Source organism: Carlito syrichta, unplaced genomic scaffold, assembly GCF_000164805.1.
Source record: "Carlito syrichta isolate Samal-C Ts95f unplaced genomic scaffold, Tarsius_syrichta-2.0.1 Scaffold303796, whole genome shotgun sequence".
Taxonomy (NCBI): Eukaryota; Metazoa; Chordata; class Mammalia; order Primates; family Tarsiidae; genus Carlito; species Carlito syrichta.
Window position 1 is genome coordinate 828,240 of NW_007247892.1, and position 19,343 is coordinate 847,582.

General features: G+C 44.2%; 1 protein-coding gene across 1 annotated transcript in view; it reads right to left on the reverse strand.

The window, feature by feature from the left end:
- The window catches only part of AUH (AU RNA binding methylglutaconyl-CoA hydratase), a 122,703-nt gene that overhangs the window by 54,765 nt on the left and 48,595 nt on the right, over positions 1-19,343 (reverse strand). Inside the window, exons 4-5 of the mRNA XM_021712963.1 lie at positions 11,035-11,127; positions 9,553-9,609 (exon numbers count right to left, since the gene is read on the reverse strand). Of these exons, the coding sequence (XP_021568638.1) occupies positions 9,553-9,609; positions 11,035-11,127 (150 nt within the window). The remainder of the gene's footprint in view (positions 1-9,552; positions 9,610-11,034; positions 11,128-19,343) is intronic.

Consider the following 19,343-nt stretch of genomic DNA (forward strand, 5'->3'; position numbering starts at 1 on the left):
GGAATCCCACATTTTAAAATTTTCAGCCAGACTGCTCTCCTAAACCTCCCCATTTGTATAACATACTAGCTCCTTAGTACTACATTTGTACACATTTTGTGAGTTAAGGTCTCACTCTGTTGCCTAGGCTGGACTGCAGTAGCATGATCATGGCTTGCTGCAGCCTCGACCTCCCAGGCTCAGATGATCCATCCACCTCAGCTAATTTTCATTTTTTGTGAAGATGAGGTCTTGCTACATTGCCAGACTAGGGCACTTGAATATTTAAGGGGCGTTTTCAGCCACACATGTCCCAAGTGAGATTCCTGTCACTTTCCAGCTGCCTTTTTTCACGACCTCCCACATCTTGGCAGACAGCAGCCCCTCCTTCAGTCACTCCAGCAGAGTCCGTGGAGTCCCTCTTCACATCTGCTTCCGTCCAGTCTCTCAAGAGAGACCCGTGGCTGCCTCCCCAAAGGATACCCAGCGTCTACACCGCAGCTCGCTCCTTGCACCACTCCCTTCCCAGCCCAGGCCCACCACAGCCCGCCTCCACCAAAGCACAGGATCCACGCAGGAAGTTCTGCTTCCTGCCTGCCTTCTACCTGTCGTCTGCTCTGAGCACAGGGGCCGCGGTGAATCTCCAGGCATGGACCCTCCTCTCCTCTCCTCCTCCTCGCCCCCATCTTCTTCCCCCGACTGATCTTAGCATCTTCCCATCTAAGCCCTTATGACTAGGCGTTCCCTGTGTCCAAAATGCTCTTCTCATATCTGTGTGGTGAACTTCCCCAATTCCGTTAGGCCTTCACTCACTGGTACCTTCGCAGCCAGGCTGGCTCTGACCTCCCTGTTTTAAGCTGCAGACCTCCCTGTCCTGAGACCCCACCCCACTTCCTTTCCTATGGCACTTCCCAGTTCTGCTATGACAAACTGACACACCTTGCTGCCTGCCTGACCACCCAGCCCCCATGCTGGAATGTAGCTCCTAGGGCAGGGGCCTTCAGCACTCGTTCACGGCTGTATCCCCAGGGTCCACACCAGCGCAGGACACGGCAAACATGTGCTAAGGCAACGGATCCATAGGCTGAAACATGGTGCATAGGCGGAAGGTGCAGTGGTGGGTGCTGAGATAAGGGAGGGCCAGAGACCCACCTGGCCTCATCCACTGAGAGCTGCTCTTCTGCCTTTGTGACGGCAGAAGAAATCCATGCCATCCTTCCAAACACGTGATTCTCAAGCAAAAGTGCCTTGTTTCCATCTGATCACAACTCTGTTACAAAGGGCAGGCACAAGACTATACACATGTTTAGTCTCTCCTAGGAGACTTCAGATGGTCAATTCCAAGGGAGCACTGCCAAGTCCCACGTATACCTGTCTCCTCCACAGCAATGAACAAAATGGCTACACACAGTCCAGGGTCAACAGATAGCCCCAAGGCACCCCAATTTAACAAAAAGAACTAGTCACTGAATCACATCGTAATGCCTTAAAAAATGAAACTCTGCAGTGTGTACCTGTGTATGCGTGTGACATGTAAACAAACTGGACTATAGAAAGCTGCCAAGACATCTCCTTAGGAAGTGCTGCACAGAGCCTGCCAACGCCGTTCACTGTTCACAATGTTGGGAAAGTATCTGACATTATATAAGCCTCTTTAAAAAAAAAATCAGTCTTACTTTTGTTGTTACACTTTTTTCTTCCTGAAATAGTATGACCTTATTAATTGGATTTGGCACACAAAGATCTTTTGCTATTTATGAAAATCAGATTCACCCTCACAGGATAAAGATGAGTCACTGCTGAGGTCACCAGAAGAACAGACTTGGATTCTGATCAAATTCTAAGGGGATTTCAACAAAGGTTATGACAAAGCTTTCCAAAGTGACTCCTGAGTTCAGAACAACACACACACTCACAGGATTTAAAAATTCATCCTTCCTTCACAGACACCTCTTAAATAGAGCTCCTGGACACATGCCAACATACTGGCTTACTGCACAGTCGAGGTGACGTACAGAGACGGCCCAGGTCTTGCCAGGAGAGGAGAATGAGACAAGCCGGGGCCTCTTATGGTTACATCAAACATCAGTGGCCCCGGCTTCTTTCTCTCTTTCTTTTTTAATTTGGGGAACAACATCAAGAGCAGTTACTGAAGGTTCTTTCCCTGAAAAGTTTCTAGAAAATGCTAAAGTATACCCCCACGAGTCACTCCACCAAGCAATCCAAGTTATGACCACAAGAGGAGCAGCCTGACATAGGTGACACATGTGACATGCAAAATGAAATATATACTGTGACCATTTGGCACTCTTGGCAAAACTGTTTAACCTAAACCTAACTATGAGGAAATAGTTAAGTGAAATCTAGTATGTGCAAACCTCAATAAGATAATTTGCCTGGATTCTTTTTTTTTTTTTTTTTTTTAATTCCTTGATTGGAAGATTTGGGAAGATTGAACAAAGGACATAAAATTTCAGTAAGACAGAAGGAGTAAGTTCAAACAATCTATTGTATGCCATGGTAACCACAGGCAATAATAATATATACTTGAAAATTGCTGCCGGGCTCGGTGGCTCAGCCTGTAATCCCATGCCTTGGGAGGCTGAGGTGAGTGGATAGCCTGAGCCTGTGGGTTCGAGACCCGCCTGGGCAACTTGGTGAGACCTCATCTCTACAATAAAAATAAAAAATGAGCCAGGCATGGTAGCACGTGCCTGTAGTTCCAGCTACTTGGAAGGCTGAGGCGGAAGGATCTCCGGAGCCCAGCAGGTCAAGGCTGCGGTGGCCGGGATCGGCCACTGCACTCCAGTCTGGGCGACAGAATGAGACTCCAACTCAAAAAAAAAAATTAAATTACATTAAAAAAAAAAAAAGAAAATTGCTGATGGATTTTAATCCTTTGCACTCTAAGACATCTCACAGATCACCTACTGGCAACTCGACCATACTTTTTTATGAAACAGTGAAAAATAAATCACTTCATACTAAATAGTATAGCCCTGGAACCAATTATTTTATTGTAATAATATTTGGCTTATAATTAAAGTTTGGACATTGAGGAACTTACTTATGATAAAAAATCAAAATTTTATATATTTTTCTAATGTATGGTAATGTGTGGAACAGTCACCAACATGCATTGCAGGTTCATTGATACATGTTGTGCAATAGGAATTTCTTTGATAACTTCTACCTGGTGTTTTTCTATTCAAGCAGGCAATGAAATCTCGTTTTCTTCCCCCTACATTAATAATATGTAATTTACTGTCCAGTTTGTTGTTCTAAGACCTCATGGAAGGACTCACTTGTGATTCACTTCTCAACTGATCAATCAGAAGCTTGACAAATTTCAAATCGGACATACGTTTTCATTGCTTTTGAATGGAGAACTTCAAGAAAACATACATTGTTGAAAAATGTGTGCTTGCATAAGTCTGTCCTGTATAATCACCAGCAATACCTTTATGTACCCTGAGAGAGGACAGCTGAATGGTTTGCTAGATTTACGATGTCCCCTCACAGGGGACATCCAAGTGCAGAGGGCTAAAGGTGAGGACATAAGAGAACAAACTAAGGCTATATATTGTACAAAAATCCCCAATGAAATTTAGAATATTATAAAGAAGGTTTGAGGGTAACAATTTTAATTATTTTTAAATTGGCTAGTGCTTTAAATCAATAATGCTGTATTTTCTATCTTATAATATCTGTCTGTAGTCAAATACCTATATACATGCACATATAGCAAAGTACTGGTTTAAGTATCTGACACTCAATTACATTCCATCTTTTAATGACATCTGATACGATTACTACTTACAGAAGTTCAATTTTGTTTTAATGTTTCCACATTCCTTCACACCTTTTTTTATTAAACTATATACTTTTAGTAGTCATGTGATACTAAACAATATGCTTTTTAATAAAAACTAAAATTGAGAATTCTCACTTCATTCATGATAGCAGTGATCCTTAATAAGTTTACTAGGAATACTGTTGTCTTTCCAAAATAATTGTTCTATAATGGAATTTTTTAATTTGTAAAACATCTCTCTAAAAAAAACTTACTACTCTTCAAGCTCAAGAAATAAAACAAAAGAAAACTAAATGCTGGTTTGGGATTGACTGTTTCCCTGTAAACTGCTGTCACACAAGGCCAGAAGTGGCGACAGGACAACAGCAGCCGCAAGCTAACTCTTGTCTTTACCAAATGTACAGTAAATTCACCGGGCATGATGCTGTGTGGATTAACTTCCAAGTGCTGCCAATATGGAACTATGAACCTGGGATGACATGCAGGAACACTCTCGCCAGACTCACAGCATACAGGCTTTCTAGACTGGCTGCAATCCATGAGATTTACCCAACGGTATTTACCTCCTCCATAATATCAAAAAGGAAAATGAAGTATTTATCTTTCCCACCATAACTCCTTGACTGAATCCTCCGCTAATTTTCTATCCATCTCCGACTATCAGCAGCTGCTCTGGTCTGAAAAGGAAAAAGAGCAGAGCTCCAGTAGAAAAGGCCACACTTCCCCAGAGACTGTGTGGGCTGCTTGTGCCTCCAGGAGTGTCTACAACAGGAAGAAGTGAAGCATCTTTTAGCCAGGAGGGGGGAACAGGAGGTGTGGGCTCCTGTGGCTATTGAAAGCTCTTCACAAGGTCAACAGAAATGTTCACAGCCAAAAGGAGGAAGTTCCGAGATTGCTTCAGGCATGACAAAAGCCACCTACTTAAACAGAGAATTTTCTTTTTAAAGCAGTCTTTTCCTATGAGGAGTATGTATTTAAAAGGGAAAGAAAAAGGGAGAAAGAGAGATAGCAAAAATATTTGTGGATTAAAAAATATCTGTGTGGATAGAGCAGAAGTGGATCTTTCTACACAAAATTTCAAAATCGCTCCTTTAGGTCATTCACATACAAGCTTACTCAAAACAAAAGTCTCCATTGTTTCAGAAATACTGGCTTCTCCCAGGACTTTCAGAACCACAATGCCAATGGAAAAGAAAGTGCCCCTCTTTTCACCTAAACATGAATGTGTAGCATCATATGGAACCATGTTCACCTCCACTTAAAAATCAGCCACACAGCATGCTGTGAACTGGGAAGGTACACAGTACTAGAAGAGGAACTGAAATGCGGTCCTCAAACTCACCAAGGAAAAAGGACAAAGGAAAGGAAAGGAAAAAGGACAAAAAGCCACCCTTTTTTTAAATAAGTGAGAAACTGTCCAAGTGTTCTCATTTTTATGACAAATTTAATAAAAATTATAAAACAACTCTTCATGAGAATGTAGAGTCCAAATTCTAGCAAATCCACAAAAGCAAGTTCTAATCCATGCACCCAATATTGCAGAGAGAAAACGCTAATTTCTAGACCTCACCCGGTCTAGAAAGTTCACCAGAGAAGATGACAAAGTTAAAACTATCACCTTCATCTCTGTGGTATACTCAAGCTTTGTTCCTCTAATCAAACCCAGCAGTATTTATTCTCATACAATCATCCTGCCTTCCGGTGGCGGTAATACAAAACATTTCACATTCAAGACACAGTAAATATCCAAATTACCATGTTCATCTTGCTTCCACTCCTAATCTCTGCCACCTACTAACATCCCATGCAAAAAGGTACTTAAATATCATTAAACAGCTACTGTGTTAGCTGCTGTAACAAATGATCCCACATCTGGTGGCTCTGAACAAAAGATTTGTTCTCTCACAGTTGTGGGGCCAGAAATCCAAGATCAAGGCATCCGCAGCGCTGGCTCCTCTGGGAAGCTCTGAGAGAACGCCCATTTCACACCCACCTCCTGGCTGGTGGCTGCTGGCACCCTTGGCTTTCCTCGGCTCCCTATTTCTTTCTGCACATCACCTTCTCCGCTTGTGTCTGTCTTCTCTTTCTTATAAGGACAGTGGCCACTGGCCACTGGATTCAAGGCTCACTCAGTAATCCAGAATGATCTCCTCTCAAGATCCTTAGTTTAATTACATCTGCAAAGATCCTCTTTCCACATAAAGTCATGTTCACGGGTTCCGGAGAGATGTATCGTTGAGGGAAGGGACAGCGGAGCCATTCCCACCACGACAGCCACCCTCTTTCCAGGATTAGTTATATCCTGATCATTAACCAATGCTGGGTTCTCAAAAGACTTTCAGAAACATGTCATGTCATCCTCTCTCTAAAGTTTGTTTGACTTCACACATTAGCTATCTGATAATTATTTTCAAGTGGAACCAATTTCTTATCAATCCTTCTTCCAATGTTTTCTTTAGGCACAGTGGAAAGGGCAGACATAACTGAAGAAGCAGGTGTCAAATGCTTTCAGCCCACAAGAACAGCATGTTCACAGATTACCAAAGCAGACGACAATGAGTCTTCCCAATGATCTGGTAGTCTCCCATTCCACTGTAACCTATGCTTTAATTCCTATCTATAGACCCTAAAAGGAAGAAATACTCTTAAAATATACATAAAACATACCATTTAACTAACCCGTTCAAATGCAAACATGACTGTCATATTCAAGATTGACTCTAATTCTACATTGTTACTGTTACTTCTTTCATATGCTAATAAGTATCATCCATGATACACAAAAGATATCAGGAAAGGTTACTATAACATGCACATTCTCAAATGAAGTCCATTTTTTCAAAGGAGGACTTTACAAAATGGGAGTATCTGCAAATTATCTGAATCAAAAGAGCAAAATTTTCGGATTTATTGGGTAATGCAAGATTTCATCATCAGTATTAGAAAGGTGCTTTCTTTAATGGTTCGTCCCACAAAAGCTCACTTATCTTTTTGGTAGAAACAGAAGAAACAACACTTCTTCAGCTCCAAACTCAGGTACCTACTAGCTGCAACCCTCATACTGCGGCAAAGAAACACAAGCGAGGTAGCATGAAGCCTGGGAAACCCTCACTCCTCCACTCGGGTTGACTGTGTGCAGGAAGCTCTTGGTGAGGGTGCACACATTGAAATGCACAGAAGTTTCCAATATCTGTGTAGTTCCAGAAGAGATCCAAACAGTGGTACTAAAATGACCAGGACAGGAATTTAAAACTTCAGACCAGCATCTTCACTATCTACTAAGCTAAAGAGAGTCCACAGCACACCTTGTATAATTTAGCTTCACGTTACCACACTTCACAGGTGCTACATTTTTATAAACTGAAAGTCTGTGGAAGCCCTGCATCAAGCAAGTCCATTGGCATCATTTTTCCAACGGCACGTGGTCATCTCATGTCTCCGTGCCATAAGTTGGTAATTCTTGCAACAGTTCAGACTTTTTCACTATTTTATCTGCTCTGGTGATCTGTGATTAGTAATCTTTGATGTGACCACTGTAACTGTTTCAGGGTGCCACAAACTATGCCCATATAAAACAGCAAACGTAAGCTATACACATTGTATGTGATGACTGCCCCACCAACTGGCGGTTCCCAGTCTCTCTCCCTCTCCCCTCTGGCCTCCCTATTCTCTGAGACACAACAATACTGAAATCAGGCCAATTAATAACCTGACAATGGCCTGTAAGTGCTCAAATGAATGGAAGAATTCCACATCTCTCACTTGAAATCAAAAGCTAGAAATGATCAAGCTTAGTGAATATGTCAAAAGCTGAGTTAGGCCAAAAGCTAGGTCTAACAGCCAAGCTGTGAATGCAAAAAGACAAATTACTGAAGGAAATTAGAAATATGACTCCAGTGAGCACACAAGTGCTGGGAGAGCGAAACAGCCTCGCTGCTGATATGGAGAAAGTATGAGTCCCCTGAGCAGAAGATGAAACCAGCCACCCTAGTCCCTTAAGCCTAACCCAGAGCAAGGCCCTAGTTGTCTTTAATTCTAGAGTCAGAAGGCAGAGAGAGGTGCAAAGCTGCAGGAGAAAAGTTGGAGCCAGCAAAGGTTGGTTCATGAAATTTAGGGAGAGGAGCCATCTCCACAACGTGAAAGGGAAAGGCACAGCATCAAGTGCCGACAGGGAAACTGCAGCACGTCCTCCAGAAGATCTAGCTGTGGTCACTAATGATGGCGGCTACACCAAACATTTGGTGTTTGGTGTAGCCTAAAAGATGCTAGCCTAGAAGATGCTCTCTAGGATTTCATAGCTGCAGAGGAGGGGTCAACGTCCGGCCTCAAAGTGTCAAAGGACAGGCTGACGCTCTAGTTAGGGGCTAATGCAGCTGGTGACACGAAATTGCAGCCATTGCTCATTTGTCACTCGAAAAACCCTAGGCCCTTTAGAACCAAGTGAAATCAACTGTGTCTGTGCTCTAGAAATGGGACAATAAAGCCCGGATGGCAGCACATCTGGTATCCAGCACGGTTTACTGAATATTTTAAGTGCACTATTGAGACCTACTGCTCAGGAAAAAAGCTCTCTCAAAACTTCACTGCTCAACTACAATAACCCTGGTCACACAAGGGCACAGATGGAGATGTGCAAGGAGATGAACGTTTCCATGTCTGCTAACACAGAATCCATTCTGCAGCCCATGGATCAAGGAGTGTGACTTTCAAGTCTTCGTACTTAAGAAACACATTTTGTAAGGCTACAGTTGCTTAGATAGTAATTCCTCTGACGGATCCAGACAAAGTAAATTGAAAGCCTTCCGGAAAGGATTCACCATTCCAGATGCCATCAAGCACATTCCTGATTCATGGGAAGAAGTCAAAATATCAACATTGCCGAGAACCGGGAAGAAGTGGATTCCAACCTTCATGCACTAGAACTTTGAGAGGCTCAAGACTACAGTGACGGAAGGAAATAGCAAGATAACTAGAATGAGAAGTGGAGCCTGAAGACGTGACTGAACTGCTGCAACCTCATGATAAAATCTGAAAAGATGAGGCATCGCTTCACATGGATGAGCCAAGAAAATGGTTTTCTTGAGATGGAATCTATTCCTGGTGAAGATGCCATGAGCATCATTAAAATGACAACAAAGATTTACATAAACTAAGTTGATCAAGCAGTGGCAGAGTTTGAGGGGAATGACCACACTTTTGAAAAAGCTCTATTGTGGGTAAAGAACTATCAAACAGCATCACAGGCTGCAGAGAAATCTCTTGTGAAAGGAAGAATCTATCGATGTGGCAAGGCTCACTGTTGTCTTATTCTAAGAAACTGCCACAGTCATAGCCTTCAGCAATCACTACCTGATCAGTCAGCACCATCAACATCAAGTCAAGACCTTCCACCAGCAAAGCAATCATGACTTGCTGAAGGCTCAGATGATCACTCGATTTCTTAGCCAGAAAGTATTTTTAAATTCAGGTATGTACATTGTGTTTCTAGATACAGTGTGATAGCTCCTCCACAGTCTACAGTGTAACACAAATGTAACTTCTGCCTGCACTGGAGCACAATTTGCTGTGGTGCAATACCTGCTTCCCTGCAGTGGTCTGGACTTGACTGGCACTATCTCTGAGGTACGCCTATGTCCAGAATAGAAGTTTTGCTTAGGTCACTTAGCCCAAACTGTTCCTTTTCCCATTAACACATTTTTGCCTTGTGCCCTGTTTCTAGGAAGAAATCAAAGTACTATGGGATGATGTGAAGCTCATACCTCCACCAGGAATAATGGCCAACTTTGTTTCCACCAGGCCCATTTTTGCAGAGGAAGCTAGAATGAAAGAAAGAAAATTAAGTACCATTATGTCATCACTTACAAACATGACTACATGAAAAAGTTAAAATATGATACAATTCTATTTGCTAATTAAGTTGATGTCACACATTCTTTAAAAATCACTTCAAAAGGCATTCAGTTACAAAAAAATAAGTAAACACTCCAAATAACATGTATCAGGAAAGTCACATCACATTTTCTATTAAAAACTGCTCAGCAGTAAATTAATTTCTGATGCAGAAAGACCAGGGCTGTCCCTACAGCATAAGGCCCGACACTGCAGCCATATTTGAAGGTCTGGATTCCCCAGCCCAGGACTGTTCCAACAGCATGAGGCTCAACATTGTCAAGCTGTATTTGAAGGCCTGCATCCCGGTCCAACAGCTCAATCTACACATCAGACATGGCAGCTTCTCCAGAGCACGTCTGGTGTTACTTTCCAGCAACTGGTTTACTTTTCTAATGCCTGGACAGGGACCTTCTTTTCATGTCTGTTTTCATGGCTACTTTAAAGCATCTCGATTATTTATCTGCATATCCAAATGTCCTTAGACTACTTCTCAGATCCTGGTTCCCAGAGCCTGCATTCTTTCAGAAACGAGTGACATGAACCTCAGCTTTTCAACTTAAACCCAATGACTTCATCCCAAGAAGGAGGGGCCTACCATACAGTGAAAAGAAGGGCCAGCAACTACAGACCCCACAACACAGTCGCACAGTTACTGAGACTGAACTGGGCTGTTTCAACATGCAGCCATCACCAGAGCTAGGAGAACCCGGAGGGCAATGGCGACCACGCTGTGCTGCCTGTTCCGCCCGCTTCTCTGTCTTGGAGCTTGAGGACACCGCAGAGCTGAGGCTCTAGGGATCACAGCGCCCACAGACGTGAACAGCACCCTAGGGCACACTGCTCCGTGTGTGAACCAAGCGTGGGCTGCGATGCCAGACAGCCTTGGTTCAACCCCAGCTCAGCCACTTCTGTGGGCCTCAACTTCCCTGCTCTGCGCCAGCTGCCTCCCATGCCCAGATCCCTGCCCTCAGGGCTGACAGCAGGTGGGGGAGGGACATGCACCAGGTCTTGGGCTTACTGGTCAGCACACAGCAAGCAGCGCTGGCTGTTCTCACCATCCCCTATTCACCTCTGACAATCCTCAGAAAAACCATTCAGGAAGAAAGTGGACTGCAAAGAGATGATGTTACCATGACTGTAGCCATAACCCTGGCAAGAAACAACAAAAGACTGTTTTTGTAAGTGAAAATTTTAAATGCACCATTAAGCCCAACACATTATTTAAAGACTGGGTAACTCTTTAAAAAATGTTTCACTCAACAAAAGAAAGCTGGGTAAAATATTTAGACTTATTTGAAGAGTAAACACAAGCTTCAACCTTTCACATTTTTAACAGAATGAATTCTCACCTGCTATTCGTACATCGCAAGCCAAAGCCAGTTCAAGACCACCACCCAAGGCAAGTCCGTCTATTGCAGCAATCGTTGGCACTGGGAGATTCGCTGAAAGAGAAAGAAAAATGGCGTGCTTCTTCAATCGGGATCTCACTGTGTAGTGCATTCAAGCTTTTCTCCGTAAATACGCTTTAAGTGGGACAGCAAATACTAACTTCGGTATCCCTTTCACTTTTAACAAGACACAAGCACTTCCATCAGTATTCTTCAGAAACACTGTATGATGACTGTTCTGAGTTCCATCACACAAACACGCAGTGCCTTTAAGCCCTCCCACATTCGCGCGTGACTCATGTATTTTCTGATGAATAAAGGGACTCACAGTGATAGGCTTTCTGAGTCTTACAGACAGGAGTCTTTTACAGAAGTCTGGCTCGCTAATTTCAAGTTGAAATGACTTCACATCAGCCCTTACAGACGACTTCAGTGCTCAGAGTGACAGTCTCATTCAAAGAGCGGCCTTCTGCTCAAACAAGAGAAGTCCCAGCAACTGCTGGGGTCCAGGCCCATGCGGTGAGGGCAAGTGAGGACATCAGCACTTCAGGGCTAGACAACCTCAGCTCTTCTTTGCCAGAAGCAAGATGCCCTGAGACTCGTCCAGAAGCCTGACCTTGCATTAAGAAGATCAAATGACAGGGATGCAGTTCAGGCACAGAACTCAAAGCTAGTCTCGCCCCCAACCTCCTGGGATGGGAGAAGGCCGGATATGGAGTTGATCACCAATGGCCAACGGCTTCATCGATCATGTGTATGGAAAGAAGCCCCTCAAAAAACCCAACAGGGCTTCCACAGTGGCAGCCTCATGGCCAATGAGGCTTACCCAAGGTGAGTTGCCGCTAATGACTGCCAAATGAAAGCCTGGCAAGATGGAGCTTGGACAGACTTCCGCCAGCTGCACATATGGAGGTGCCTGGGGGATGGGACTCCTGGAGAGAGCATGGAAGCCCCTCTCCTCTCCCACAGCCTGCACTGTGTGTCTCTCCACCCAGTTGTTCATCTGTGCCCACTGTAATGCCCTTTACAATAAGCGGGTGAATGCAAGTCAAGTGCTTCCCTGAATTCTGCAAGCTGTCCTAGCAAACAAACTGAACCTAGGGAGGGGGCATAAAAACCCTGATAGCCAGTCAGTCAGAAGTATAGGTGACACGCCATGACTTGCAACTAGGATCTGAAGGGAGCATCACCCTGCGGAATCTGACACTGTCTCCAGGCAGAAAGTATCAGAACTGAACTGCAGGATGCCCAGCTGGTGTCCCCTAGAGAGCCCACGGCAGGACTGCTTGCCGAGGCGTCACAGGCGAGTTCTATGCTGTACCATGTGAAATAAAAACATGAGTGTTTTCTCCCACCCTTTAGAAGCCAACTCCTCAAGAAAGAGAAGTAGCAAAAGGTCATCTAAACAGGCTTCAAAACCAAACCCAGGCCAAAACTATCTGTGTCACAAGGCTAAACGGAGTTTCAGTCTCAGGAAATCCCAGTCCCTGCAAGCAGCCCCCTCTCATATCCTCAGATGTGTCCCCGGAAGTGGAAGCAAACTGATGGGATGTATGCAGGAAAAGAAACTTTCCTTCCCATCCAATTGCGCACCGAAAATGCAGACTCGCAGAAAAGACTATGTCAATCGTAAGAGCGATGCACACCCTGAAGCCAACAGAAAGACGCAGAAGATTCTGACTCCTGGTGGCCTGCAATGTGCTCTGTGCTGCAACATGAGAACCTGCCTCCTCAGAGCTGATGAGGGTTCAGTTCTGTATTCTGATCAGTTAATATTCTCAAATAAACATTATACTTAAACACCACACTTCCCAGACATTACACTTAAATTGACATTAAACCGTCATTATACCAAAATACCATACTTAACCAAAACTAAAAAGTGTTCTTTCTTTAGAAATGCAAAACAAAAACACCCAATGCACAAAAAAGCGCTGAAATGGAACTGATTTAACAAACACATCCCCCATCCTGAGAGGTACTATAAAAACCAAACTTGTTCCATCAATAAGATCAAACGGCAGGGATGCAGCTCAGTGCAAAGACTCCAGGCACCATGGCACTTTTACATGAAGAGAGGCAGGACTGAGACATGAACCCAGGGTGAATGTGCTGACCTAAGACAATCAGCTCGTGCTCAGGTTTTCTTAATTCTGACATCAGAGAATGCAACAAATGTTTGTGCTTTTTGGAATAAAATTATTTTAAAATTTGATAGTTAATAACTTCAGAAATTAGTTTCTCAAGGGGATAAAAATATGTATTTCTTTGAGAAACCAAAAAATGCCAGGGCTTGTGTTGTCACAGAAAAAGGAGAGTCTGGGTGCCAACAGACACAGCAGAGGGCAAGACGGCAGACAGGAGGAGGGGCCTGAAGATGGGAGTTGAGGCCTGCAGACAGAAGGTGGGGCTTGCAGATGAGATGTGGGGCTTGCAGATGGAAGGCGGGGCCTGCAGACAGGAGGCGGGGCCTGCAGACAGAGAGTGGCGCTGCAGAGGGAGGACAGGGCTTGCAGACCAGAGTTGTGGCTGGAAGGGCAGAAGTCCCTGGCACTACAGGCCTCACAAAGTACAAGGAATAGATAACACAAGATGACAAGAAGTTTGGAGTAGTTGTACAAAAAGAGCAAGAAGAATAGGATACCAATATTCTCGAGTCATTTAATTGGTTAACTACTTAGTACTTTCAGATATTAATTAACACGAATTAGCGTTAGAAAGCTATCTGTAAAATTTTTCCTACTAATATAGTAGGTAGAACAGCTTAGTTAGTATTCAATGAGTAATTAAATATCAACCATTGTACAATATTAAAAATCCCAAAGCTATTCATCATCCTAATTTCTCCCTAGAAGATGTTTGTCTTGCTAATTTTTTTTTCAGGAAAATATGCAGTGCAAAAATGTGCTAATAAATAAGCACATGCTAGTTTCACAGTTAGCTGATATGCTAGGGATTTTTTACATCTGGTATTTGTTCTACTTGGGAGCACTTAAAAACCTTAGAGGAAACTCAACAAAACACTCCTTTGGAAAGGCAGAGGATCCCTGTGAAAGCCCTGAAGGAACTTCAAATGGCAGCTGTATACCATGGATACATGGGATGCCTGAGCTGGAGGCTGCAAATCCAGTAAGCCACGGCCGACACACCGGAAGAAACCATGACTCAGGGTGTTACGCAACCAGCAGAATCAGATCCTATTTTGAGTTTCGCACCAGGAAATGCGCCAGGTATGACAAAGAGGATAATAATCCTTTGAAATGCTCCTGAAAGTATAATTAAAGGAAACAATTAAACAGTCTGCTATTTTAAGAGGAAGGGCTCACTTCAGTCTGCAGGGACCGCAGCAGCCCAGGATAACCAAAGTCAACGGCCGAGAACCTGGGAAGGTCCAAGAGCTCTGCTCCCAGCTCTCCCATAGATCCGGCTCACGACGCAGGTTGTCTGTGAGCTTCTTCAAACATAGAAACAATCCAATCACTAGGGAAAAATGCCCTGTCAGACACAGGACTTTTAAATTTGGTGTCGCTTGAAGAATAGTGTTCCTGACATCAAATGCTTCAACAGAAAGGCCATGTAGTCTGCTGGAAATCTGAATAACTGAAATCTTTCAAGAATAGGATTAAAATCAAAGTTAACTGAAAAGTACATTGAATTTCCAATTACTCCTAATTTTGGCTAAAACTTGACCTCCATCTTAATGTAGAGTCTCCTATTTGCATCACGATTTTGAAGAAACCACAAAGGTGCTAAGCAGAGACCTCAGGCTCCTGGGGCCAGCGCAGGAACCACCGCAAAAGGAGCAGGTCCAGAAGCCAAGGGAAGAGTGCCCAGATTCTGGCACCAGGTGAAAATGCCACAATGTGGAAAGATTCTACAGGCTAGCAAATGAACAGCATCAGATGAACAGACGATTGGCAGAAGCATTCCTACAGAAGGGGTCACAACACCCAGCACCAGCCGAGGAAGGCAGCACACCCCTCCCTCCACACATTCCCACACGTACCCCGCAGGGCATGTCAGGCTCTGTGAGTCACTCGAAAAAGAAAATGCACTCCCTTCTTTACTAGAAAATGAGAAAAATGCTAGAAGCAGAACAAAACAGTCGGCCCCCCCTCCTGAACTGAAACCAAAGGAAGGTGGGCCACATGGAGCCGAATCAGCCCCTCCCCACGCAGTGCGCTCCAGGGCGACTTGGGGACAATCCTGCGGTATGTACACTTCATCCGAGCAGTGCGAAGTATGGCTGCGCCTAAAGCTGTATAGAAGCGCATCTGGGAACACTCAGCAATGCGTCCCCATGACACCACTCCAGACTTGGTTTCCTTTGGCCTCTTTAAGACCACCCGATGGAGTAATTATACCCAACCTGATGGGATGCAAAACACACGGTGACCTCCTCAGTCCATCAGAAGAGAATGTCTGTTGCTTCCCTACCCAGCGGTTCTGCAGCTAAGAAGCCCCCATGCTACACTCTAACTGAGGGTCACAACACAACCACACAGAAGCATTTACGCTACTTCCCTGCAGGTCTCGCCAAGCAAGCCGCAGCACAGGAGACTAAGCCCTGGGTCTGGTCCGGGACAACCAAGAACCATGAGACGCCAACACTATGACTGGCACATTAGTGGACCATTAGTAGACCGGCAAGGCTCTAAATCCAGTCTGGCTTCACCAAGTACCCCGGGGAGCGCTTTCAGGGCAGCCACAGGACCCAAGTGTGGGCACTTCAGATGTCCAACCTTGGCTTAAGCTCAGCCCAGGGACCACCGTGAGACTGGGACAAGAAGCTTCATTGTCCTAAGCAGTCAGGTCCCCACGTGCCATGCTACCCTTCCGTACACACACCTACGTATCTCGCACATTAAATCCCTGCTGTGCATGGCCATCATTCTGCGAGACGTATGGAGGTCTCTAAAATGAGTCCCATCTCATGGAGGAGGACTCGCTCGGCGCAGGGAGCCGAGTGACCTTCAGGCCTGCTGCAGTGTGCACGGCGGATGTGGCTTCGGCCCTGCTCTTCGTCTCACTGCGTCTCCCTACGTCTCACCCAGGCTGTGAGCCGCCCTTCCATTCCTCTCCAAAGACCTGGACCCCGTGTCTGGGAAAGAAGTGCTGAGACGCCACTGGAAGCTGATGGCACGCTGGATGTGCACCTCTCACGTGGAGACCCACGGCAAAGGCACAGCTTACCAAGTCCACTGGGACTTTGAGCACTGGGTGCACATACCACATAGGGCACTGTGACAGAGTGCTGCCTTGAGTTTTCTCTGGGGACCCCCAAACCCACAGCGTGGCACAGTGCCCAGGACATGACTGTAGGGGCTGTGCAAGACAGGGGGAGGGTCAGCCCCAGAATGTCTCCGTCCTACCCAAATTCCCAACCAAAGCCTCCCAGAGAAGACTTGGAGAGGCCAGTGGGTCGTCCCCACACACTTCCAACTTAGCATCCTCATCTGAAGCAGCAGGTATGGACAGAACCGCAGTGTCTCCACCATCGACTGCTGATCGCAGGTAACAAAGCTCTTAGCTTGACACGGCAAACTCATGGTCTTCCATCTCTGATCAGAAGACAAGCTGACACCCCCAGCAGGAGCTACTCAACAGGCAGGAGAGAGGTGCACACGTCTTCACAGCCTGGCATCAGGACACTCAGCTCCCAGCCTGCCACTCTGTGTGGTGGGCGGTCTAGCAGAAGCTCCCCAACAGTATGAAGGTACCCTCCAGGCCCACCCAGGCCTGCTAAGCCAGACCTACTTCCTCACAAGATGCCCAGTCATCAGTGAAGGTTGAGGAGCTCTGGACACCTAAGAAAACTGACCCACTGTGCCATCATCCTCCTGGTGGGAAGAGCAAGAGCCCCTGCATGACGTCAATGGAAGACCCACAAAAGTACCTGCAAGGGCTTCACGTGGACCTGACCCATACTGGACATACCTAACCCACCAGGGGCACATCCACACATGGATTGAACACAAATAAAAAGGAAATAACCAGTGATACACACTGCAAGATCGAGGAACCCAAAAAGAATGACACTAGTGAAACACATATAAAAATTAGCACATAGTGTGTTCCATTTATATAAAATTCCAAAATATGGAAATTACACTATAGTGATGGAAATCACGTTCAGTAATTGCCCAAGGATGGGTGGGGCTGATAGGGAGGCAACAATTTGTTCATAACCTTAATTTGATGATGTTTTACTAAGTCAAAAGTCACCACACTGTATACTCTGATACGAGCAATTAATTTTAGGTCATTATAACTCAACAAAGCTATTCCTTTAATCATTTCACCCAAGTGATATAAAAGCAGGTGATTTCCTGATCCTTTACGGGCAAGGGTGGATAGAGACATAACTCAAAACCGGCAAACCAAGTAATAGAAGGATGAGTAACTACAATGGCAGAAGTCCTCCCTCATCCACAGCTTTGCTTTCCAAAGTCTCAGTTACCCCCAGCCGACTGCAGTCTAAACTATTACATGGAGAAGTCCAAAAATAAGCAACATACAGGTTTTAAACGGTGACTCTGAGTTGACAGGACAAAATCTCAGACTGTCCTGCCCCACCCCTGCTCAGCACAAGAAGGGCTAGAGAGACACTACATTCACCTGACTTGTATTACAGAACACTGTTATAACGGTTCGACTTCATTATTAGTTACTGTTGTTAATCTCATACTGTGCCTCACTCACAAATTAAACTTTATCACAGGTTTGTATGTACAGGAAAAAACACAGTATATACCTAGGACTCATGCTCTCCGTAGTTTCAGACACCCACTGAGGGTCCTGGAGCATATTCCCCAGTGACAAGGGGGAGACTGCTGTGTAAAGAAAACACTAAGAAAAAATGGTGGAAGATGAGAAAGGCAGGAGGAAAGAATTAAAAACCGGCAATATGCTAATGTTGTACATCACTCACAGCAGGAAGTCAACAGAACATTCTAAATAAACAGCAGATCAAGGATATCAATACAGAAAGTATAATACAGATAACAAGGCAGCACAAAAATACTACCCTTTAACATTACTGGAATGAACCCACACAGAGAACAAGCCGGAAAAGCATCTAACATAGATAAATTGTTTTTGTAAATGTAAAATCACTATTTGAAGGCACAGAAAATCATAAGCCGGGCCTAACACCAATCGCGGCAACATATTTCCAGACTCTATGTTCACCCAGTAAGAAAAAGACTCCACCCGGACACAACAAAAACCCAATGACAAACAGAATGTTAGAGAAACAAAAGAAAAAAGAAATGCAAAGGATAGATACCCTAACTCAGTCAAGTACAAAGAAAACACCTCATAGTCTCAACAAACAAAGGCAACAGCTAAGTAAACGATATTCCCCTCTGTCTACAGAAATATTCATGTAACAGCCAAGGAAAGGTATAACATAAATTAGCCTATTAGCGATAATTACTATGGGCAAAAGAGAGAGAATGGGGGAGGCTGCTGACAAGAATTTTTAATGTCACATAAACACACATTCAGATATTCTTTATGCAATTAAAGGCTAGCAAACACAGAAGAACCACAAAAATTTTAATGAATTACTTGTTTTGCACTCGTCAAATTTTAGCCTATTCCAGAATAATGTATCTAGAGTAAGTGAGAGAGCTTGGTTGTTAAATCCATTGCTCCTGCTTCAACAGCATAATTTTCACAAAAACTGTCTAAAGTCATAATGTGCCTAACGCCCAACGAACGTGAACAAAGGCAATAAGATCCCCCAAAAGAAAAGAGACATAAATCAAAAACTTTGCAGTTTAACGATAGACCAAACTATGATTCAACAGCAGAGGGATGTCAGTAATTCACATGAGATTGACTCCTAAGATGCTTGTTTTCACCTCCATCTTTCCCAATAAGAAGATAAAGAAAACGAAACTCTCTTTAAGTCACTACATGGAAAACAAAGACAGTTAATGACAGCGTTCTACCAGTCATTTTTCTCACACTGTAATTCAGCACTTCCAATTTAATCACTACATCTCATTAGAAAAATAAAAAAGTAAAATACCTGCTGGATTGAATCTAGTTGAACTACATAATTACATGTTTGTAAAAATCTCTTTGACTCTCAAACAAGATAGACACAATGAACATAAACATTGTAGGTCAACTTGGCAAACTGACAAACAATTCTGCAAACTTTGAAAAGGTTCTTTATTGAGGGGAAGAAAAACATTCCACATAAATGTAAACCAAAAACGAGTATGAGTAGCCATTCTCATATCAGATAAAATGGGTTT